The sequence below is a fragment of the Elgaria multicarinata genome, chromosome 8, assembly GCF_023053635.1.
Source record: "Elgaria multicarinata webbii isolate HBS135686 ecotype San Diego chromosome 8, rElgMul1.1.pri, whole genome shotgun sequence".
Classification (NCBI taxonomy): Eukaryota; Metazoa; Chordata; class Lepidosauria; order Squamata; family Anguidae; genus Elgaria; species Elgaria multicarinata.
Genome location: NC_086178.1, coordinates 756341 through 779030, shown reverse-complemented (window position 1 = coordinate 779030; position 22690 = coordinate 756341). Strand labels below are relative to the sequence as shown.

The 22690-nt window shown below is 57.0% G+C and overlaps 1 protein-coding gene across 2 annotated transcripts; it reads left to right on the top strand.

The window, feature by feature from the left end:
* Positions 1-18800: 18800 nt before the first annotated feature.
* On the top strand, positions 18801-21391 carry HES1 (hes family bHLH transcription factor 1). 2 transcript variants are annotated; one of them, XM_063131406.1, is made up of 4 exons: positions 18801-18980; positions 19083-19178; positions 19957-20044; positions 20660-21391. In XM_063131406.1, exons 1-4 carry the CDS (start codon positions 18873-18875, stop codon positions 21196-21198), a joined length of 831 nt encoding a protein of 276 aa, XP_062987476.1. In that variant the 5' UTR covers positions 18801-18872; the 3' UTR covers positions 21199-21391. The 2 variants fall into 2 exon arrangements, with proteins under 2 accessions (XP_062987476.1, XP_062987475.1); XM_063131405.1 differs by having other exon boundaries at positions 18801-19178.
* Positions 21392-22690: the final 1299 nt, after the last annotated feature.

Genomic DNA, 22690 nt, shown 5'->3' with positions numbered 1-22690 from the left:
GGTGGAATGCCCCAATTCCATCCCTGTTTGGAGGGCATTCTGGGTAGAAATGCTGTGAACTGAAATGGGCCTGTGGGCAGCTGGTGGGTCACTGCGTGAACAGAATGCTGCTCTAGGTGGGCTCTTGGTCTGACCCAGCATCAGGGCTCTTCTGATGTTCTTATGTCCTTCTTTGATTAGTTCGGAGCTACTGCCAGACCTCGAACCCACAGCCACACTATGGACATCCACCCCACCCCACCCATTTGCCAGATGTTGGGTATTATGAGCATTATGAGCATTCTTGGGTGGGGTGTTTATGCTTCTAGCCCCCTCCCCCAAGTCTGCCTGCCTGCCTGTCTTACTGACTTATTATATTTCTGTCCTGCATTTCCACCAAAAATGGTGCTCAAGGGAACTAACAAAAAGAAAATAAAGATAACGGGCAGTATCCCGTACTGCCACTCCACCTCTGCTGGTTCTATTGTGCTCGTGGGGCCTACCGTGAGCACAACAGGGAGTCACACTTTCAAAAGGCACCCCAGAAACCAGGGGAAAGGAACCCCTCCCACCATGAGGTCTGCCGGCCTGTGTCATTCCGGCATCGAACCCATTTCCTAAGGTTTGGCAATGGCTGAGTTTCCGTTATGAGAGCGGCAGGCCCCACTAGGGTGCGGGCAGCACCGGATACTGCCCTAAAGTAGAATTAGGATTAAAACATAAATTTAAAAATTAAAAGCACAACAATAAAAGAAAAAAATAGCACCTGATGCCACCCTAGAGGCCTTCAAGAGGCAGCTGGACAAGCATCTGTCAGGGATGCTTTAGGGTGGATTCCTGCATTGAGCAGGGGGTTGGACTTGATGGCCTTGTAGGCCCCTTCCAACTCTGTTGTTCAATGATTCTATGATTAAAGACCCCTTCAGCAACAGACCAGGTTATAACCTCCGGCTATTGGGCGGTATAGAAATGTAATAAATAAATAAAATTAATTAATGCTTTAGGGTGGATCCCTGCATTGAGCGGGGGGTTCGACTCGATGGCCTTATAGGCCCCTTCCAACTCTACTATTCTATGATTCTATGATTAAAGACCCCTTCAGTAACAGACTAGGTTATATGCCCATGGCCTGCCTGAATAAAAATGCCTTTGCCTGCTGGAGGGAAAACAACAGAGAGGTGCCGGCCAACCAAGCCTCCCTCGGCAAGGAGTTCCAGGGTCTGCGAGCGGCTGCAAAGAAGGCCCTCTCTCATGTCCCCATCTAGTGTGCCTCTGATGGTGGCAGGACCCAGAGAAGGGCCTCCCTCGAAGACCTGAAGACCTGGGCAGGCTCACATGGGAGAAGGCTCTCTTTCTGGTAGCCTTCTCCCAAGCTGTGTAGGGCTTTCTAGGTCATAAACAGCCCTTTGAATCGTCCTGGAAACAGACCAGTAGGTAAAGAAGCTGCTGTAACACGAGAGCCACGTGCTCCCTGTAACCGGCCCCAGTCAGTAGCCCGGCCGCAGGGTTGCTCGTGCTCCGACACTCGCCCACAGGCTTCCCTGCTGGCCTGGGTCTGTGAAATGCCCTTGCGCATGGTCAAGAGGCTGGGTTGACCTCCCAATCTGTGGCTAGGCAAGGGGCGACTGGGCACACCTTTCGGGCCACGCCTGCAGCTCAACAGGGGGGCCTTGAGCAAGTCATTGTCTCTCAGCCTGACCTGCCTCACAGGGTTGTTGTGAGGATAAAACCAGATAAGCCCAAGGACTCTTCCTGAGGGCCTTGTGATCATGTATATGGCAACGAACAGATAAGACCTGGGGGCTAATGTTTTTTGCCAGGGCAGTTTTCCAAGTGAAGTAACATTACAGGCAAGTGCCTCTGGGCATGTACAGAAAGCCTTTGCCTTTCAGCTGAGTAAACGGAGCCTGTACCCACACACATTGAGGTGAGAAGCAAGGACTCCTTTAAGGAAGAGACTGCCAGGTGGGTTTGGATGGCCCCGCCTTGCTCTTCCACCCTCCCACGGGCATAAAGAGTCCGGTCCTTTCCCTCCTCCCGGCCCTTCAGAGCGCCAGGGCTTCGCTGCTGCACTGAGGACCAGCAGAGCCAAAGAGGGGTCAGTGGAGCGGGACAGAAGTGCAGGACACGGAATAACGGGCTCAAGTTAAAGGAAGCCAGATTCCAGCTGGACATCAGGAAAAACTTCCTGACTGTTAGAGCGGTACGACAAGGGAATCAGTTACCTAGGGAGGTTGTGGGCTCTCCCACACTAGAGGCCTTCAAGAGGCATCTGGACAACCCTCTGTCAGGGATGCTTTTGGGTGGATTCCTGCATTGAGCAGGGGGTTGGACTCGATGGCCTTGTAGGCCCCTTCCAACTCTGCTATTCTATGATTCGATGATTCGATGAGTGAAGCGCGGCCGGCGCTCGCTGGAGAGGACGCAGCAGCCCCTCAAGGGAGGAAAGGGGGGGGCCGTCCGTGGGGGGTGGATGCCGCCCCCAGCCCTAAGGCAGGGGCCTCCGCGCCGCTCTCCCCAGGGCTAGCCAAGCGTACAGAAGGACGGCCCCGCTGCAGCCCCCGTTCCCTGCGGGGCGGAGGAGGCGCGTGCGGTTCTTTCCGCTTGCGCAGGGACCGAGCCTGGGCGCACGGCGGGATCCGCGTCCGCGTGCGTGGGTGCCGAAGTGCGCATGCGCCTCGGAGAGCCGCCGGGTGCCCCCGGGGCCGCCCCGCTGATTGTCTGATCTTCTCCGGCACGTGGCTGGAGCGCCCTTTCCCACACTCGGCGCGCTCGGCTGCCAAGCCCCGCGGCTTAGCCTGTCAGCATTACCGGGGCGCAGCGGGCAGCAGGCGGTAATTCCCCGAATAAAGAAAACATGTTAAGGTTTGACAAGCCCCGCATTTGCATGTCTGTTTTCAGAGGACTGGCTGTTTGGAAGGATTAAGCCCCGTCTCCCCCTTTCCCGTTGGAAACATTCTTGACATAACTGCATGAAAGACCATCCAGTCCCACAAGGCCCAGGAGGAGCTGGCGCGGGGGGCGGGGAGGAGGGATCCGGCGCTGGCCTCCCTCTCTCCCTGCCTCGCACATGGGGAGGCGGCTGCGGGAGGAGGAGGAGGAGGAGGGGGGGGAGCGCTGCCTTCCGCAGTCATGCTGCTGCTGCGGTGCAGGGCCCCAGCAGTGCTGCGCGATGCAGCCCCCAGCTCTGCCTCCGAGCTCACAGGCGCTCGGCTCTGAACACAGCCTCTCTCGGCCCCCAGGCGCCACGGCGAGAGTCCCTGGCTCCTGAACTGCCCCGTGGCTGTGGACGGCCACGGCATCAGGAGGGGCAGAAGGCAGGGCAGGCCGTTCCAGGCAGCGGGGGAGGAGGCCCCCCACCATCCCCTCCAAGGTCAGGCTCACAGCTTGGGGTGCTGATGGATCCAGTGCTGGTTTTGGCTGCCCAGCTGGCCACCACTGCTGTCATGGCCATTGCTGTTCTCCAAGCAGCTGCATCAGCCCTAAGAAGAGGCTGTTGTGGCTCTGCAGAGAACCTACCAGGCTGAAATGCCTGGCTCTGAGGGGGTCTTTCCTCAGAGCCAGGCATCGTTGGGGGTCCCTGGAGATTGCCTCCACCACAGGCAACTTCCAGGGGCCCTCATCCCATGAAGTCTGGCCCTAAGGAAGGACCCCTCAGAGCCAGGCATTTGGGCCCAGCCAGCCTCTGGCTCGCTCTGAGAGGGTCCTCAGGGTGTGCCCGTGGGCGGGTGACTCTGCTGGTGAAGAGCTCTGCTGGTTACTCTCCCCCCACAGCACTTGCTACAATGAGAGCTCAGGGCCGGTGGGGCACCTGCTTTTCTGTTGCCAGGCTGGGTGGCAGCTCTGGAAATCCCTGTTGGATCTGCCCTCCCCCTGGGGCAAATGCCTCAGTGAAAGTACAGCCAGCAGGGCTCTGAGGAGGGCCCACTTGGCAGGATCTGCAGGGGAGACCATGGTATCCACCTCTCCTCCCACTATGCCACCTGAGACGGGGGATACGCCCGACTTTGCGGGAGGGCTGGCCGTGTAAGGAAACATGGGGGCGGGGCAGGACTTGGGCAGTGACAAAGGGCCACCCGCTCTTGGAGAGGCTGTGTGAGCCAGAGGTGACAGCTGCTTATGGAAGAGCAGGAGGAGGGCTGAGCTGGTGCGATCCTGGTCACCCCCGGCCTCTTTTCTGCAAATCTCGATTTGTTTGGGCATGTGAAAGAGTGCAGGACACGGAATAACGGGCTCACGTAAAAGGAAGCCAGATTCCAGCTGGACATCAGGAAAAACTTCCTGACTGTTAGAGCAGTACGACAATGGAACTAGTTACCTCGGGAGGTTGTGGGCTCTCCCACCCTAGAGGCCTTCAAGAGGCAGCTGGACAACCCTCTGTCAGGGATGCTTTAGGGTGGATTCCTGCATTGAGCAGGGGCTTGGACTTGATGGCCTTGTAGGCCCCTTCCAACTCTGCTATTCTAGGATTCTAAGAAGACCTCCCCGGAGCAGAGGGGGCTTCCTGAAGCCCAGGGAATGGGTGGGGGTGCACTGCCATGCTCAGCAGGGCCAGGTTTTCCCAAGGCCTGGGAAACGTGCATCAGGGGGAAAGTGCTCCTCTCACAGAGTAGGCCCAGGACATGGGCGGCCATCAGAGATGTCACAGCAGGAGCTGCCCATCATCAGAGGCCAAATTTCACCCCACCTTTTCCCCACCTGAAACAGAGCAGCATCGAGGAGTCCTTTTTAATGCCCCCCAGGCGGTTCCCTGACTCAGCCACGGTGGCACTCAAGAGCTCACCCTGGGGATGGACTGGCAACAGCGGAGGTCTCCACACACGATGGCTCCGGAGCCCCACACCCCTCGGGAATGAAAGAGGGGCAAAAGAGAGAGTGGCAGAGTCCACCAGCTACGAGGGGAGACACCATGATCCTGGGAATCAGGAGGTCTCATCCCCTTTGGCTCAACAGCCATCCTGCCTCTTCCTTGGGAGGCAAGCCTTTATCCCTGTGGGCAGAGCCCCAGCGACCGGCCGTTCATTCTCCGGGGAAACAGGCCCGGCGCAGGCCCCAGAGCCAGGGCGGAGGAACCGCTGCCACTGCTGTGGCCAAGGGTGAGAAGCCCCTGCTCTGCCCCTGGGCTAGAAGGATCTGGGGTGCCCAGGAAACCAGCGGAGGCTTCAAGGAGCTCCTGGCCAGAGGAGGGTCCCCGCGCACAGCATCGCTCAAAGAAGTAAGGGGGCCGTTGCCCATTTCTGTGGGAAGGCCGGGCCAAGACATCCCAGGATGTAGGGAGCTGCCTTCGACGGAGTCAGAGTCCTGCTGCATCTGGCCCGGTACTGTCGACACTGACTGGCAGCAAGCGCTCTCTGTGGTTTCAGGCCACGTTGTGTCCCAGCCCTGCCTGGAGATGCTAACCGGGGGAGGGGGGTTTAACTGGGGCCCGTCTGCATGAAAAGCAGGTCCCTTCCGCAGTGCTCCCCTGCACCCCTGCTGCCCCTGCATTGGGGCCAACACTTTAAAAAGCCCTGCTGTGCCGCTCGACACCAAGGCCTGCTCCACCTCCGCCAACCCTCCTGGTTGAATGGCAGGGCAGGGCCGTTCAAATTAAATTGCCGGGCAGAGGGTGGGGTGGGGACACACACACACACCAGGATGTTTTAAGAGCAATTTGTGTTACTTTTTAACATTTCTGAATAACTCTAGCAGTGCTATCAGAAGAGGTTAAAAAGTCACCACAGCTTTGCTTTTTCAGTCAACGGGATTGTGCCTTTGATGTGCAGGCAGAATAGGGGGCGGGGGGGGGGTTAGTAAGTGGGTCAGGCACTGCCAGGGCCCCAGGCAGCAGAGGCTGCAGGCCCTCACCTCAGCCTCCCCAGGAGGACAGTCCAAATCTTGATCCATATCTGCAGACTGGTTCTAGCCCTGTCCAACTCCACCGGGAGCAGAGCAGGCCTTCTGTGAAGCTAATGGGTGCTAACTACCCATCCTAAAAACACTTTGCATTACAACAGGGGACAAGGTATTAGTGCCGGGAAATTCATTCCCCCCCCTCCAGCTACTGTCAGGATTGCAGCCAGGCTCAGAGGGAACTTGGGGTTGGGAGGGGAGTGAGGTGGCAGAAAGCAGCTGGGGGGGGGGGCAACACTTGGAGCTGAGCTGTTGGCAGGCGTCCACAGCTTGGACCGTGAAGTGCCCCTCCAAAGATGGATGCCTCCCCCATCCATCCACCCCCCACCCCAGACTACTTGGGCTGCCTGTGCAATCATGAATCCCAGCCCATGCTGAGACTGTGAGGAGGGGGACCGCCGGGCCAGGAATTGGGGCTGCCCTAGCCCAGACAGCCGCCCTTTCCCCAAGGTGCAGAACCGACCACCCACCCCTCCCTGCTTCACCCCCTCCACCTCCTTCTCGAAGTTTTCATCCACCCACAAATATTTACACTTCCTAAGTTCCTCCGTCAGGACTCTTGATGCTCCTGTGTAAACCCACACAGACCACATCAAACGCTATCGCTCCATCTCAAATTAATCATTAATGCAGAGAACAGGAGCAGGTTGGGAGTGAGTGGAGAAGACGCAGGGTCACCAGCAAGAGGCCCCACAGCAGTGGTGACACCAGTGGGCCTGGCCCACTTGCCTTGGAAGGATGGCGCAGGAGCTCTGCCCACCAAGGGCCTCCAAGTGAGAAGTTGCAGGAGCTCACAGTAAATAAAAACCGGGGCAGCTTGCAAGGTCCGTGAGCTCACTGGCCTGAAATACGCAGCAGAGGACTCGAGGGCCCCTCCTTTCATGCATCCCCAAATATATTATTATTATTATTATTATTATTATTATTATTATTATTATTATTATTATTATTTGTATCTCGCCTTTTGCCCAATACTGGGCCTCAAGGCAGTCTTATTATTATTATTATTATTATTATTATTATTATTATTATTATTTATTTATTTATTTATATAGCACCATCAGTGTACATGGTGCTGTACAGAGTAAAACAGTAAATAGCAAGACCCTGCCGCATAGGCTTACAATCTAATAAAATCATAGTAAAACAATAAGGAGGGGAAGAGAATGCAAACAGGTACAGGGTAGCTCTTACAAAGTTTATACATTGTAAAACCTAGGAAAAGAAATGTAAAAAAAAATCATTTAAACTACACAACAAAATTATAAGTCATTAACATAGATGAAGGTCCAAATTACACTCCAAAGGAGTATAATAAACCCATCTCTCTCCTTGTCTTCTGGATACAACTTCCCTGAATGGTGTTATTATCTTTGAAAGCTGAAGGCCCTGATCTCATGCTCTCCATGCAACTAGAGGTGAAATGGATATTGAGAAAACAAGTATCAAGCAAATTAAATGTATTGCAAAAATAATTGTTTCTATGCTTAATTATTTCTTCTTCTTCTTCTTCTTCTTCTTCTTCTTCTTCTTCTTCTCAAAAGCTATGTTGTTGGATTTAGGTGCATTCCAAGTAGTGAGTAACACGTATTACAAACTGTTCTCAAGACTTAAGAGTTGTATACAACACACACACACACACACACACACACACACACACACACACACACACAGAGGCTCTTCCTCCCTCCACGGTCACCAGCAGCAGCCATTCCAGCAGCCTGAAGAGAGGGAGATGGGGGGGGGGGGAAGGAGGAGGGAGTGGGGCCATGCCACTAGCCCCGCTCAAAGATGACTTCTTTCTCCCCACACACCTTCCCTCCCGTCCCCTTTTGCTTGTGTGTCGTGTCTTTTGCGATTGTAAGTCTGCAGACAGCAACTCTCTTGTTTCACGGGTTGCACATGAGATATGTGGAGCGAGGAGCAGGATGAAACTTCTTTAAACAAATAAACAAAAATGCTTCAAAATTGAAGTTCAAAGTTCACAATTTTACACTCGGCTTTTTAAAATTTAGCCTGATTTTAAACGGCACAAAATTCAGTTTCGGCCTCAGCTCCTCCGTTCCTGCCCTTCTCAGCACTTCTGAGCGGCAGAGCAGGCCTTTTCATCTCCACGGCGTTTACGCTGGGAAGCGCCCGGTGTGCTGGCCATTCCCCCCCCCCCCCGTGAAACAGGCAGCGGCCTGGAGCCAAGAGGGAACCACTCGCCCAAAGCAACACAGAGAACCCAGGGCCGGTAGGGGGGCTTGAACCCCACTCCCCAGCTGAGCCTGCCCTCTGCCTCCGGCCCGCCCAGGGCCTCCATGCTCGCCTCCTTTCAGAAAAGGGGACCTATGATGGCCGTGGATTGTCCCGGGTCCAGGGCGCCGGCCTCCTTCCCTTGAGAAAACGACATCAGAAGGGCTGGGATTCTTTGCCAGCTGCAAGCCGGCTTCGTTTCCCCAGCTCTAGGGGGCAGCCCCCCTTCCCTTCTGCAGGCAGCAAGTCTCCTTTGTGGCAGGAGGCTTTGGGCGGGCCACCCATTGCAGAGCCAAAGCGGGCCTGCTCCTGGTGCACCTGACACCTGGCCGATTCCCATGATAAAAGCGGAGGCCTCAGCCTCTGATTGCCCTGGAATTGCCTGGGATTGCAGCATCTCCTTCATTCCCACGTCCTTCCTTCCCTCTCCAGGCGGCTTCATCTTGGCACTCTGTGCTTGGGAGGCCCGGCTTTAACAGCCCCCAATAAAGGTTGTGAGTGGCCTGCCTGGGAGACAGGCACAGCGGAGGACCAGCTGCTGCAGCAGCTCAGGGGCTCTGAGCAGAGCAGGGCCAGTGCCAGACTATTTTGCGCCCTAGGCAAGGCGAGCTACTTGCACACACCCCAAATTACACGGAAGTCCGAACGTGTGCGCCGAGTGGAGAGCTGGGACTGGCTCCCTTCGATTTGGGACCAAGCCGTCTGGAATTCACCGGGACTTACTTCCATGCGAACGCAACACGCTATGCATCCTGGTGTCCTGATCCCCTCCGCACGTTTACTTGGGGGAAGAAGGCTTCTGAGTAAGGAGGCATAGGTGGATCGGGCTGCGATGGTGCCTCCCGGTGCAACGCTTTCTTGGATGCAAGTCCCATTGATCCACGTGTGCAGAATTGGGAAGCAGGAGAGTTTACCTTGCGAGGAGTCCACAAGTCCTTAGCTTTCCTGGGGAAAGGGAGAGGGAGTCCCACTTGCCCGCCTGCCTGGACATCGCGGCCTGTTTGAAGAGAGAGGCGAGGCGAGCCGGTGCCCTTTCCTCAGGAATAAGGCAGAGGCTGGCTTGGGCCAGGATCGGGCTCGCCACGTGTTTTTTCTTCTTCTGGCAGTGGCGGCCTCCCAGCTCTGGGAGGGCAGCTTCCAGGTGGCTAGAGCAGCTCTGGGAGAGCGGCTTCTGGGTAGCTAGAGTGGCTCTGGGAGGGCGGCTTCCGGGCAGAAGTCCGAACATGGAGCCATCCCCCCACGCCAGCGTCCCTGGCTTCGCTTCGGCTGGGAGGGCGTGGGGCACCATCTCGCCCGCCCAGGCCCAGCTGAATCCTCGGGCCGGGCCGGGCCAGCTCACAGCCAACAATGCGCATGAGTGCTGTGCTGCGCAGTGCCCCTCTTAGCTTGATGCTCTAGGCGGCCGCCTGAGTGGCCTCTATGGTAGCACCGGCCCTGGAGCAGAGGGGAGCCTTGCCAGCACACAACCCAGGGAGGGATTGCTCTCCTGCACAGCTGGGATGAACCTTGAGAAACCCAAGGCAGCGGGTGAGACGTCTTGAAAGAGCAGCCAGCAACCCTGGAGATGCCCATTATTCTGAGAACCAGGTAGCTTTCACTTTGGGGCACTACAGAAATTGGAGAAGAAGAAAAAAAGACATAAATTATCAGCAGATTGGGGGGCGGGGGTGGAGAGATGGTGCCATTAGGCTTTTCTGCCTGGGACCCAGGTGATTTCGGTCATTTTTGTTGGGGAATTTGGGGCAGACCCACCCATCACCGAGCAAAGAGATGACAGGAGGCATTGCACTTGGGCAATTGCACATTGCTCAGGTCCCAGCTCAGTGGTGCTTGAGCTGTGGAGGCTGGGAGTGGGTCTCCCATAGCATAATGTATATGTCTCTCCCTGTCTCTGCACATGCTCAGTGACTATTCTGTATGGCAGGTTTGCCTCACATGCTGAGCCCCAGCAGTGTGCTCTGCCTCCCGCATGGGGTCATGTGCTGGGTCCCACGGTTGCGGCGAGTCTGGAGAAGATAAAGACTCAAAAGGCCACACAAAGAGCCAGGGAATGCAGCAGGCTGATGGAAGCTGCCCTGCCAAAGAGTCCCTCTCAACAACGCCGAGAACCACCACCAGGAAGCCCTCTCCTCCGGACTTCCTCTGGCTTCAAAGATGAACACGAGAAGCAAAGCCCCATGAGGAGAGACTGAAAGAACTGGGCATGTTTAGCCTGGAGAAGAGAAGATGGAGGGGAGACATGATAGCACTCTTCAAATACTTAAAAGGTTGTCACACAGAGGAGGGCCAGGATCTCTTCTCGATCCTCCCAGAGTGCAGGACATGGAATAACGGGCTCAAGTTACAGGAAGTCAGATTCTGGTTGGACACCAGGAAAAACTTCCTGACTGTTAGAGCAGTATGACAATGGAATCAGTTGCCTGGTGAGGTTGTGGCTCTCCCACACTAGAGGCATTCCAGAGGCAGCTGGCCATCTGTCAGGGATGCTTTAAGGTGGGTTCCTGCAATGAGCAGGGGGTTGGACTTGATGGCAGAGGCCCCTTCCAACTCTATGATTCTCGGATTCTCAGCTCTCTCTCTCTCCCTCCCTCCCTCCAGTCATGCAGGAGCACGTTCAGTCTTGAATGAAAAGTGGTTTCAGGATGGAGTGGGTGTGGAGTGGAGGAAGCAGCTAGACACAGCTAGACATAGGTGTGGAGCTGCCCTTGCAAGTATGGGGCTAACTCGTGTTTTGTCTGCTCAAGAAGAGCTTCGGAAAGATCCAGCCAGCAGACATTCCAGGTAACAGAATCATAGAATAGTAGAGTTGGAAGGGGCCTTAAAGGCCATCGAGTCCAACCCCCTGCTCAATGCAGGAAAGCAAAGATTCCCACCTGCCTCATGTTGCAAAGAAGCTTCCTGAGCAGGGACACATGATTCCTGGCATCTCCTCCTCCAAAGTCTTCCATGGAGGATTTCCACGTGGATGCAGACCCAAATCCAGTTATCAGCTTACTACACCCTCACCCTCACCTTTCAGCTTCGAATGCTAATCTAAGGGCACTTGTAGTAGTTACACCAATCATAAACTAATAAACGTAAAGCAGTAAAGCAGTGAGCTTCGGCTGTGGGGCAGTATATAAATGTAATAAATAAATAAATAAATAAATAAATAAATAAATAAATAAATAAAATAAATGTCCTTGGCCAGGGGGCAAATGGCTCCAACCCAACCCTAGTGGAGTGCTAGGCAGACTTTGGTTTACCCAAGGGGAAACCCATGGGATCAGAGACGGTTCCCACCGGACCTCTCCATTTGTGTGGGCATCTAAGGGGATGCTTGTGGGACAGAAAAAAGTGTGTGCTTGCATGCTGTTTATTCTTTGTCCACTATCTGGACTGTTGACCCTGGAAGGCTGCAGTTTATGGCAGTGGATCAAACTGTGGCTGTCTGTTGGCACTCTTGCTAGAGAGCACAAGAGCCTCTGACCTACGTGGCGCTTGCACCCAAGTCAACAAGCACAGGATCAGGCTGCAAATGTGAGGATAGTTGTAATGCACCAAGCACGCTTTAAGAAAAAAAGACAAACAAAATGAAGGAAAGATGGGAAATGTTACATTGGCTGGGCTGGAAAACCATGTGGCTATTGGAGGGAAGTCCTTCGCGCAGGAGCCGGTCAAAGTCTGTCCCAGGATGGTTCTTTGCAAACCGTGGGAGTTTTCCTTTCATACCTATGGAATGGCTTTTCCTTGGGTCCCTCCAGGGCCATTATTCCAAAGTTCTCTTGGAGCAGAAGGAACAGAGGTTGGCCCCAGAAGCTGGTTGGGGTGTGTGCGCATGCGTGCCAACTAAGCTCAGCTCAATACCACAAAGTAGGAAGTGTCTTGAACATGTACAGAGTGGTCCTTTCACATTACAAAATAGCCCCCCAGGACCTTCCACTCTTCAAAGATGCCAGCAAAAAGCTTTCAAGGCAAAAGAACGTTGAGCAAATACAGCTAGTTTCCAAGTAAACGTGCCTAAGACTGCAGACTTAACAGTATATACTCATTCCCATTAGTGTGCGTGTGCGTAAGTGTGTGTGTGTGGGGAGAATGAAAGCTGAACGAACATTTGACCCAGGATTTGAATCTAGGCCTCCCTGTTCCTGATAACAAACCACCAGCCATGAACTTCTTTGTGGACACCAGGGGCCATCTTATTTATTTAGGGCTGACATCAGGATCAGGACCAAGAATGTGCGGGGCAGGGAAAAGGAGCCACCCTTGGAGCTGGAAATGCTGAAGACACCAGGCTCGAAATTGGGAAATTGGGGAGGTAGGTTTCAAAGGTTGCGGGGAACCTCCCCCTCCCCTCCCGACACACATACCCAGCTTGGCAAAGTCACTTGCTAGCTGGGTCTCCCAGGACCAGCGCTTCCCTTGGCGGAGGACCAGCCCTGACAGGGCCCATCCCTGAATGCTGAGTGTCCCATTTTCTATGGGGGGGAGAAAGAGGGGGGCATCCAAATGTTCTACGCTGTGTTGCTCGGAAGGAAGCCCACCACCACGTTCCTGCCTTTGAGTGTAAAGGTAGTGGGCTGATTGACAAGCACAGCACTGAAATTTACACATTCCTTATTGAAACCGAATCTTATATGAACGGCCTACTTTTGTGTAGGGAATGCAGAGGTGGTGGTGGTGGTGGGGTGTTGGCTGCACCGACAGCAGCAAGGGCTGCCTGCCTGCCTGCCTGCCTGCTTCTCCCCCTGTAGAAGTGTCCAAAGGGCGCAAAGGCTTCCAGACCACAACCAGGCCCTTTCCACATTATGTGGTGGTGGGTGTTGCGTGTCCTGGAACACAGGCCCACACGGCCAAAGGCTGAAAGGCGCGCTGCTGCTGAGTCGAGCCGTGAGGAGCCCCCGCCCCGCTCCTAACACACACACACACACCCGCAAACACCCACCCACACCGCTGAGTTCTCCCCCAGCTTTCTAGTTTGGCTGCTTGTGCGTGCGCGTGCGTGTTGTTGTTGTGCAGGGAGGATGGGAACGCTGGCTCCGGGGAGATCTGCAAACATGTCTCTCCTTTCCTGCACTTTATTTTTCTCACGGTCTCTGAAAAGGCGAGATCAGGTGATACGTGTGGGACTGGCCCCAGCCAGGTGCAGATCAGGTGTGGAAGGAGGAGGAGGAGGAGGAGGAGGAGCAGGGGGGGGAAATGCTGCTGTGTGCACTGGCAAAGAAGAGAAAGGGGGAGAGAGAGAGAGAGAGAGAGGGAGAGGGAGAGGGAGAGGGAGAGGGAGAGGGAGAGGGAGAGAGAGCTTTTGATTAGAGCGAGTCTAGATCTTGGCAGCAGCCGGGTGACTCAGCCTAAGCCGGCGGAGTGAACTGTGGGAATCCGAGTGTGAGAAAGTCAGTCAAGCGGAGGGAAAGAAAGAAAGAAAAACCTCCAAGGCCTCCAGCGAAATACTTCACCTCCCCCACTCCTCGAACTCGCCACAAAATGCCAGCACTGGAGCCAGGTAACATGCAAAGGGAAGGGCGCCTGGCAGGCAGGCAGGCAGCCCCCCCCCCTTGCTCCACGCGGACTTGGCACTGGCTGGCTGCGAGGGGAGGCTGCGGCAGAGAGGAGCCCCGGCCACCACCTCTCTGCCAGCCCCCCAGAGGCTCTGCCAGCCGGAATGCCCCCCCCCCCCAGCCCCGGCCTGCCTCTGAGGCTCTGGGCCTGAGAAGAAGTCAAGCCCGTCGACTCCAGCCTGGCTTGGTGGGCACAAAGTAGGAGTAGGGAATGTTGTGAGACTACAACTCCCATCAACATTGCTGATGGTGAAGGATGCTGGGAGTTGCAGTTCAAGAACACCATTGAGAGAGCCCCATCCCTGGATTAGAGGAGGCCGGGCCGCAGCGCTGCAGGCAGGCCCCTGGCTGAATCCAGCTGGAGGGAAAGGGCGCATCCATCCACAAGGCACCGACTGCCCTGAAAGCCCTGAGAGCTTCTGAAGAGAAGTCAAAGGCAGCATGTTGGCCTCTGGAGCCACCAAACTGGGCCCTGGAAGACTCCCTACTGTAAATCGCCTGGAGGGCTCCGGCTGTGGGGCGGCAGAGAAATGAAAACAAAAAATGCCCCATGGACTCGGGAGCTCCGTCATGAAGGGAATCATAGAATCACAGAATAGCAGAGTTGGAAGGGACCTGCAAGGCCATCGAGTCCAACCCCCTGCTCAATGCAAGCCGTTCTCTAGGGCTCCTATCACCCCCATCACTCTCCAAGGCCAGGCAGGCAGCCTCAAAGGAAAGGGCAGCCTCAGCGGTGGCTCCCCTCCAGATGTGCTCCTGGGCAAGGGTTCAACAGCTGGCCAAGGCCTCCTTGTTCTGGCGGCCCTTTCACAGCCACTTCTGTCTTGGGCCTGATCTACACCAAGCAGGATATTGCACTATGAAAGCGGTATATAAGAGAGGCAGGAGCCAAACGACAGCTTTATGGCATTATTGAAGTGCACTGACAACTGCTGGGGCCCATGGACACATAGGCCACAGCTAGACCTATAAAGCCTTACGCGGCTTGGGACCACAATACCTGACGGAATGCCTCTCCCGACGTGAACATACCTGGTCACTATGTTCAACATCTAAGGTCCTCCTCCGGGTGCCTACTCCGAGAGAGACTCGGAGTGTGGCAACGAGGGATAGGGCCTTTTCAGTGGTGGCCCCCAGACTGTGGAATGATCTCCCTGAAGAGGCTCGCCTGGCACCAACGCTACTATCTTTCTGACACCAGGTTAAGACTTTCCTCTTTGCCCAGGCATATGGCGGCACATCCTAATTACCCACATGTTTAGTTTTTAATCAGTTTTTAATGCTTTATGTGTGTATGTTCTGTGTTTTAGAGTTTTAAATTTTGTATACTTGTTTTTACCTCAATTTTAGAATTTCTGTAAACCGCCCAGAGAGCCCTGGCTATGGGGGAGGTATATAAGCGCAATAAATAAATAAATAAATAAATACATAAATAGACCTAAGGTTTATCCTGGGATCATCCAGGGTTCGCCCCTGCCTGAGCACTGGATCCCCTGCGTGTCACCTAGATGAACAGGTTTGACCCCTGGACGATCCAGGGATACACCTTAGGTCTAGCAATGGCCATAGACTATAGACTGCTTTCATAGTGCTGTATCCTGCTTGGTGTAGATTAGGCCTTGATTTCATTTTGGTTGGTGGCTGTTGTGTTGTTTTAAGCGTTGCTGATTTTATCTTTCAAGTGTTTTGAAGGCACCAAGAGAGCCCCGAAGAGCTAGTCGGGGTGGGTGAGGGAGGGGGGGTTCCATTCTTAAATAAAAAATAATCAGGAAGAGAAGTAGAAAGGGAGGCAGCTTGTGTGGCAAAAAGCCAGAGTGACCCTAGGTCGAGCCTCAACCCAGTGTGGATCTGGGCCTTCCTTGGTTGAGGGCTCTGCCACCAGGCTGTGGCCAGGACTTGCACTGCCTGTGCTCAGCCCGTCTGGCCATGAATGTAGACATGGCTCCACACAGAGACTGCACTCTTGCCGGACTCTTGCTGTGGAGGCAGTTAAATGGTGAGGGGGTTCATTTTGCACATGTTCAGATGCACCCACATCACCTCTTCATATGCTCCAGGCAATAACTGCCACAATGAACCCTCAACAGCCATCTGCAGCCAGGGGTTGCCTGGCTGAGGAAGGCAGAGGGTCTCTTTGAGTGGCAAGGAAGGAGGCCTTAGCCACTCTAGACTGGTGCTGCCCCCCCCCGCCCGCCCGCCCCCCAGGTCCTGGGAAGCCAGTGACAGCTCTTCTCAGCCTGTCACCCACAGCCCTTTTAACGGGAGACGCCAAGCACTGAATCAAAAGGAAAGTGAGGAGGAATTTGAATGCAGTTTGAACATTGAAAACAAGGAATACTCACCAGCAAAGGCGATTCCCAGATTTACTTCTTTCAGCCGAAGATGGTGCAAGATGGACAACTTAACAGTAACTGATTTTCTTGCCCTCCAGGCAGGGTGTGTGTGTGTGTGTGTTGTGTTTAAAAGGCTGAAGATGCAATGACGGCGCAGTAATGAGGCAGCCCAAGGGCCATCGTCCCCCAACTTCTCATGACTGTCAAGCCAATTTCATGGGAAGGGCCTGATGGGATTAGAGTCGCAACTTGTAGGTGAGATTCCAACACTCCTTTGGACCCTGGAATCAGGCAGCCAATCCTGTCACTGATGGTGGAGGAGGGGGGGAAGTTCCCAGGACTACTCTCTCCTTCCCCCCCCCTCGCAAACTTTGCTGGGTGCCTGGGAAACCACAAGGCAGCTGAGATGTGGCGAAGTCACTGCCCGCCGCCTTTGCATTCCGGTTCTCTAATGCCAGTGGGGACATCAAACCTACCCTTTAAGTACCAGACAGCCTGCCCCCCCACCCCGCACCAACCCCATCCTTCATCCATCCATGTGTCTCTCATTTCAGCTGCCACAGAACAGGAGATTTGTATGCACCTCTGGAACTACGGCCAGCCTCAGTATCTGAAATGAGCGGTACAGGAGCTCGTGCCTTCCGCCTGGTTCCCAAATCCCGCGAAGGGCGTGTGTGTGGGTGTGTGGGTGGGTGTTTGTGTGGGTGAAAAGTCCGGTTGCTCATCTGGGAAAGCCCTCCACATCTGTCCGAAGAGATTCTGGGGCAGCCTCTCACTGTGTGCATCTTCCAGAGCCGGGACCTGCCATGAAGACGCCTGGGTGGGGCCCGTGCTCAACGTGTGACGCGCAGGACGGGCCGAGCCCCGTTCTGAGCCACCAGTCAAAACAAGCGGTAGCGTCTCAGCCTGGGTTTCCAAACACAACACTTCAGTTGGAAGGCGGGAAGTGGCGCCCGAAGGGCCACCGAAATGACGCTGCCAATCTCTGTGGCTACGTGGCAGGATCGACCAGCTGCGCTCTCCCACGCTCCGTGGCACTACAAGAGCCCTCGGCTGGACGGTGTGCACTTGGGTCTCGGGAGCCCTGCAAAACAGAGCTGCAGCTGGCAGGCGCTCCACTTAGGGGTTCAGTGCAAGAGCACCCCCACCCCCACCCACCCCAACTTGGCCTTGCAGGAACCAGCATGTTCCACTCCCCACCCCACCCGGCTTTTGCCCTCAGTTCTCAGCCAGGAGGTGTGGAGGAGGCCTCCAGTCCAGGTCACTCCAAACCAAAGAGGCCGGAGGGAGGCAGGGAGGGGCTCAGCCTGAGCCCTGCTGCTTGGGCCTCCTCCTGCTCAGATCAGCGAGCGCTGCCAGCTTTTGGCCCGTAAACACCCCCCCCCCCGAATCACTTCGAGGGACTTGCCCTTCCGAGCGGGGGGGGGGGGCGGCGGCACGGGCGGAGGCCTGCCGCACTCGCCCCTCTGCGGAGCGCAGCCGGCTGCCAGCAGGCCCCACGGCCGAGAACGGGGCTCCTTGGCAGCCGGACTTTTCGGGGAGTGCGGAGAGGGGAGGATGGAGGGTGCAGGTGCCCCCCTGCCTAGGAGGCCGCATTCCTGACTTCCCTCCCCGAAAGGCGGGGTTTTCCCAGGCTCTGGTGCAGCAGCTGCAGCCGCTCGCTCGCCCGCCCGCCTTTCCCGCCCTGAAGGATCGGTCCAAGCGGCCCGCGCCGAGCAGCAGCAGCACACCGCTGGCTGGCTGGCTGGCCTCTGCCTCTCCCGCCGGGGGCGGCTGCAATAAAACTTCCCGGCACGTGCTCCGGCTCCCGCTTGCAGCCGGGCAACCAGGGTCAGGCAGAGGCCCGGCCGGCTGCGCCCGCTCCGCTCTCCCCGCGAGGAAGCCCTCCGTGCCGTTGCCACGGCCGGCATCCCAGCCCGGCGCTGGCGGCCGCCAGAGTCGGCGCTTCTCCCCTTCCCGGCCTTCCTCCGCCGTTGGGCCCGGGGAGCGCGTCAGCAAGGGGCGCCCGCGTGCCCCGACGGGCGTGGGGGTGGTGCAGGTGCCCCTCGCGCCCGCCCCGTCGGGACCTTGGAACTAACCAACCATCCCCCCCCCACCCCCGCCTCATAGCAGCCAAGGGCACTTGCGTCTGTCTCGCCCCCTGCGAGGAGAGCCCTCGGGTCCGGCTGTAGCCCCCCACCCCACGGACCTAGCGCGGGGGAAGGAGCGGGACGCGGCAAGGGTTAACGCGGGCGCTTGATTGACAGGCGGCCTCTGGTGCCCGGGGCCGGGGCGTGCGCCATTGGCCGCCGGTCGTGGCGCCGCGCAGCCAATGGGTGGGCGCCATCCACGAGCGGGGCCGCGTGCCTCCCGCTCCCATTGGCTGAAAGTCACTGTGGGAAAGAAAGTTTGGGAAGTTTCACACGAGCCGTTCGCGTGCAGCGCAGCCTATAAATAGCGGGCGCCAGGCGGGGAGGCGGCCGGGATTGCGCCGCCGGGACGGGCAGCAGCCGCAGCCGCAATCATCATCCCCAGCGCACGAGGAAGAACAGGAGCAGGAGAGAGGCGGCCGGGCGGGCGGGCGGGCAGGCAACGCGCGCGCGCGCCAGGGCGGCCGCCGCCTCTGTTGCGGGGAGGGAGCGCGCGCCGGCTGCTGCGTGTGCGCGCGTGCAAAAGGGCGACCGGGGCCGGCAGGGCTTGGGAACCCGCTGCAGCAGCAGTAGCGCCGCCGCCGCCGCCGCCTCGCCTCGCCTCGCCCTCCTGGGACTCGCTCCGCACGCTCCCGCGGCGCCCCCGGCTGCGCCTCCTTCCTTGGCGTGCGGGTGGCTCGTGCGCCTGCCGGGCGACCGGTCGCCGCCGCCGCCGCCGCGGCCACCACTTTGGGAGCTTTGCCGTCGGGTGCGGCCGGGCCAGGATGCCCGCCGACTTGATGGAGAAGAGCTCCTCGTCGCCCGTGGCCGCCACCCCGGCTAGCGTGCACGCCACCCCGGACAAGCCCCGCACGGCGTCCGACCACCGCAAGGTAAAGGCCGCGCCGTCGAGGGGCGGGAGCGGGGGCGGCGGGCTGGCTGGCTGGCTGGCGGGCTCCCGGCTCACGCGTGCCTTTCCTCGGGGCTTCTTGCAGTCCTCCAAGCCCATCATGGAGAAGCGGCGGCGAGCGCGCATCAACGAGAGCCTGGGGCAGCTGAAGACCCTCATCCTCGACGCCCTCAAGAAAGACGTAAGTAGCCCGCCGAGGGAGGGAGGGAGAGGGAGCACCGGCGGCCCCGCCTCTGGGGCCAGCGGCGCTTTCTAGGGCTGGCCAAGGCAGCCACCCTGAGCAGGGCGTGCGTGCCAGTGAACCCCGCCGGTAGAGCAGTTGCTTCGGAGTAAAGATGTCTCTGGTTGCTCTGTAAAACTCCTTTTACTCACCTCACCGCCCCCCCGGGATGCCCAAGGCCCTGGGCAGCTAGCCAGATTTTCACCACGACAGCTTGGGGGTGCCCCTTTACTCAGAAACAAGTCCCGTTGTATTTAGTGGAACTTACTTCCAAGAAAGTGTGCATAGGACTGTAGCCATCTCCCAGGATGCCATAAGGACTTGGAAAGCCTGCAAGGTGGGGTTTCGGAGGTTGGGGATCCCTTCCTGTCCCTTGGGGGTCTCCTGTGTCCCTGCCCTGCTGTGACTTGTGCCAGGCATTTGGTCTTGTGATCCCCGACTTGGTCTTGTCTGGAAATCCACCCCCCACGGGAGCGGGCTGGGGCTTGGGGTGCGGGCTGGCCTGAGCTGGGAGCATTCCCTGGGCCAGCGGGCAGGACCTGCTGGGGCCCTTTCCTGTGTGTTTGCGGGGGCGGGCAGAGAAGCATTAGCCCTTGATATTCCTGTCCTCTTCCCTCTCCCTGGAACCTCCTGAAATGTGGAAGTGGGAGGAAGCTGTTCTCTGCCATACAACTGCGCTGCAACCCCCACCCCACTCCCACCCCAGTGCTCACAAGTCTCCTTCGCCTTTGCCTTGCAGAGCTCCCGGCACTCAAAACTGGAGAAGGCAGACATATTAGAAATGACAGTCAAGCATTTGCGGAACCTGCAACGCGCCCAGATGACGGGTGAGTGGCCAGGCCAGGCGGGGGTCCCCCCCTTCCTTCCCTCCCCCCCCTTGCTCTCTTCAGAGGTGATTTCTTCCAGACTTCCGCCTGCGGTTTTGAATGCCATTCAAGCTGCGTTTTACTGACTTGGCTCAGGCCGGCTTTCCCACGGTCTGGCTCTTATTTATAGCCACAACTCCAAGTTGTTACTGTTCCGGAAAAGCAGGGGGAGGGGAGGGGAGGGTGGCAGGCAGGCAGCTTGCAGCCGGGGTGGGATAATGAGAAGCACACAGAGACCTGCTGCTGCTGGGGAGTGACGGAGCCCCCCCCCCCAGGAGGGGGTTTCTGCTTCCTGGGGCTGGCCTTTGTTCCAGCTATTGCTGCTTACTGGGTGTGCAGAGGAAACACACCCACCCCTCAAGGCAGGAGGGCGTTTCCCTACTTTGAGGATTTGGACCCAGAAGGGGGCAGGGGTTAGCGCGCCGTGCATCACCTTGCACCCATGCTTGGCTTGCCGGAGAAGGGTATGTCGTTCCCAGGGGGTGGGCAGGAGAGTTGCCTACACACACACACACCTGAGATGGCCTGTTCTCATCCCCCTTTCTGACCACTCTCTCTTTCCTTCCTCTTGTGCAGCTGCACTGAACACGGATCCCACAGTGTTGGGCAAATACCGGGCTGGTTTCAACGAGTGCATGAACGAAGTGACCCGCTTCCTCTCCACCTGCGAGGGGGTGAACACGGAGGTGCGCACCCGCCTGCTTGGACACCTGGCCAGCTGCATGGGCCAGATCAACACCATGAACTATCCTACCCCGCCGCCTGCAGCGCTGCCCCCAGCTCCGGGGGCTCAGCACGGGGCCTCTTTTGGGCAGCCTCTGGTGCAGGTCCCCGCTGGAGCAGCACCCCCTGCGGGAAACGTGGTACCTTGCAAGCTGGGCAACCCGGCCGGGGAAGCCACCAAGGTGTACGGGGGCTTTCAGCTGGTGCCAGCCTCCGACGGGCAGTTTGCCTTCCTCATCCCCAACACGGCCTTTGCTCCCCACGGCGCCAACGCGGCCCTCCCGCTCTATGCCAATGGAGGGGCGGGTTCAGGGCTCCGCCCTGCCATCGCCATCTCCCCTGGATCCGGCGCCCCGTCGCTCCCGGCAGATTCCATTTGGAGACCTTGGTGAAAGCGTGGGAGACGCAGCTGCTGGACTCTGGAGAGCAGGGCCCTCTGACGGCTTGTGCGTGGGGCCGCTCTGTGTGGCCAGGCCGACTCTGGGTTCTTTTTCTCCTCTGGAGAGGGGAACTTGAATGTCTTTGAACCCTCTGGCTGTAAATATTATCTACTGTTCATATTGGATTGTGCCTTCATTTGTACTATAGTTCTCTCTCTCTCTCTCTCTCTCTCTCTCTCTCTCTCTCTCTCTTTCATTCCGTTTCCCCCTTCTCTCCACCTGTGGCTGCCTGCATGGGTGCGTGTGTGTGTGTGTGTGTGTGTGTGTGTGCATATGTGAGTGTGCGTGTGTGTGCGCGCGCATGTGCGTGTGTGCGTTTGCGCGCGCATAAGAAAGTGAGATAAAATTTCCAGTGTTCTTTCCTCCTTGTCTTTCATCTCTCTTTTTTAAAAAAGTGACACCAAAGATATGTTTGTTCTTAAACAAAAAGCCTTTCCTTCCTTTTTGGAAGTTATTTGACAGAAATAAAAAGATGTGTAGCATCACCCCTGCTGTGGTGGTCCAGTGGGTGCATGTGGCCCTTTGCCCTGGTGGGGTGGGCCGGAGAGCTGACTACATCTCTGAGTGGGGGTGGGGGAGAAGGTGGAATAAAAGCCTCTGGCTCTGCTTGCGCTTCTGTAGGTCCTCTAGAGCGTGTTGTGTGAGGTTCTTCTTCCAAGGGATTAGCCAGGACTGGGAACGCCAGAAGCTGCCTGAGGCCGAGTCTGTCCAGCCCGTCTCGCCCTATGACTTCCCTGCAAGCCAGGGCTGCTTTCTGGGATTTCAGGCAGGAGTTTTTCCAGCCCTGCTTGGACATGCTGGGGATTTACCCTGGAACCTTCTGCCTGCTGAGCAGGGGCTGTTATCACACGGAGGCAGAAGGACCCTTCCCCTGCGTGGCCAAATCCCGTGCCACGGCAGATCTGCGACGTGTCTCCAAAGTGGCGCATGTCTGTTATTTCATCTTCAAAGCACGTGCAGAGACCTCTGTGTCAAAAAAGGGAGCGGGGTTAGAAGCTGCCCTGACAACTCCGTGATGAAGCCACCTCCACATACTGTTAAGTAAACACCGTGAAGAGCACTCACTCCTGTCTCGCACTGTTCCTCCACTCTGAAGTATCTCTCCCAAAGCTCCTCTTAGTCCTGTAAAGGGGTGGGGGGAGAGAAATGCAGAGTCATGCAGAGTTTGGCCCCACTGGTTGTGGTGAAATTGCCCAGTTTAGTCATTTCCTGGCATCTCCTGTGAAAAGGATTTGTGGGGTTCTGCTTGTGCTCCTGGAGAGCTGTTGGGGCCCAGAATTCTATGTTCCTCTGCTATTTCTAGGGTAGGTCTGATGGGGCCCAGACAGGCGCCCCGCCCCGCCCCGCCCCTGGCCTGCAGAGCAGGAGTGTTGTCTGGAGGCTGCTGCTGCCACCTGCTGGTGTATTACTGGGGTTGGGATCAAGCAGCTGATTTTTATCCTCC

Bases quoted from the DNA above. Each gene is read 5' to 3' on its own strand.
- HES1 (XM_063131405.1), top strand. From the start codon at position 18,873: ATGCCCGCCGACTTGATGGAGAAGAGCTCCTCGTCGCCCGTGGCCGCC. The intron at 19,179-19,956 runs GTAAGTAGCCCG...TTTGCCTTGCAG, and splicing joins TCGACGCCCTCAAGAAAGAC to AGCTCCCGGCACTCAAAACT. The intron at 20,045-20,659 runs GTGAGTGGCCAG...CCTCTTGTGCAG, and splicing joins GCAACGCGCCCAGATGACGG to CTGCACTGAACACGGATCCC.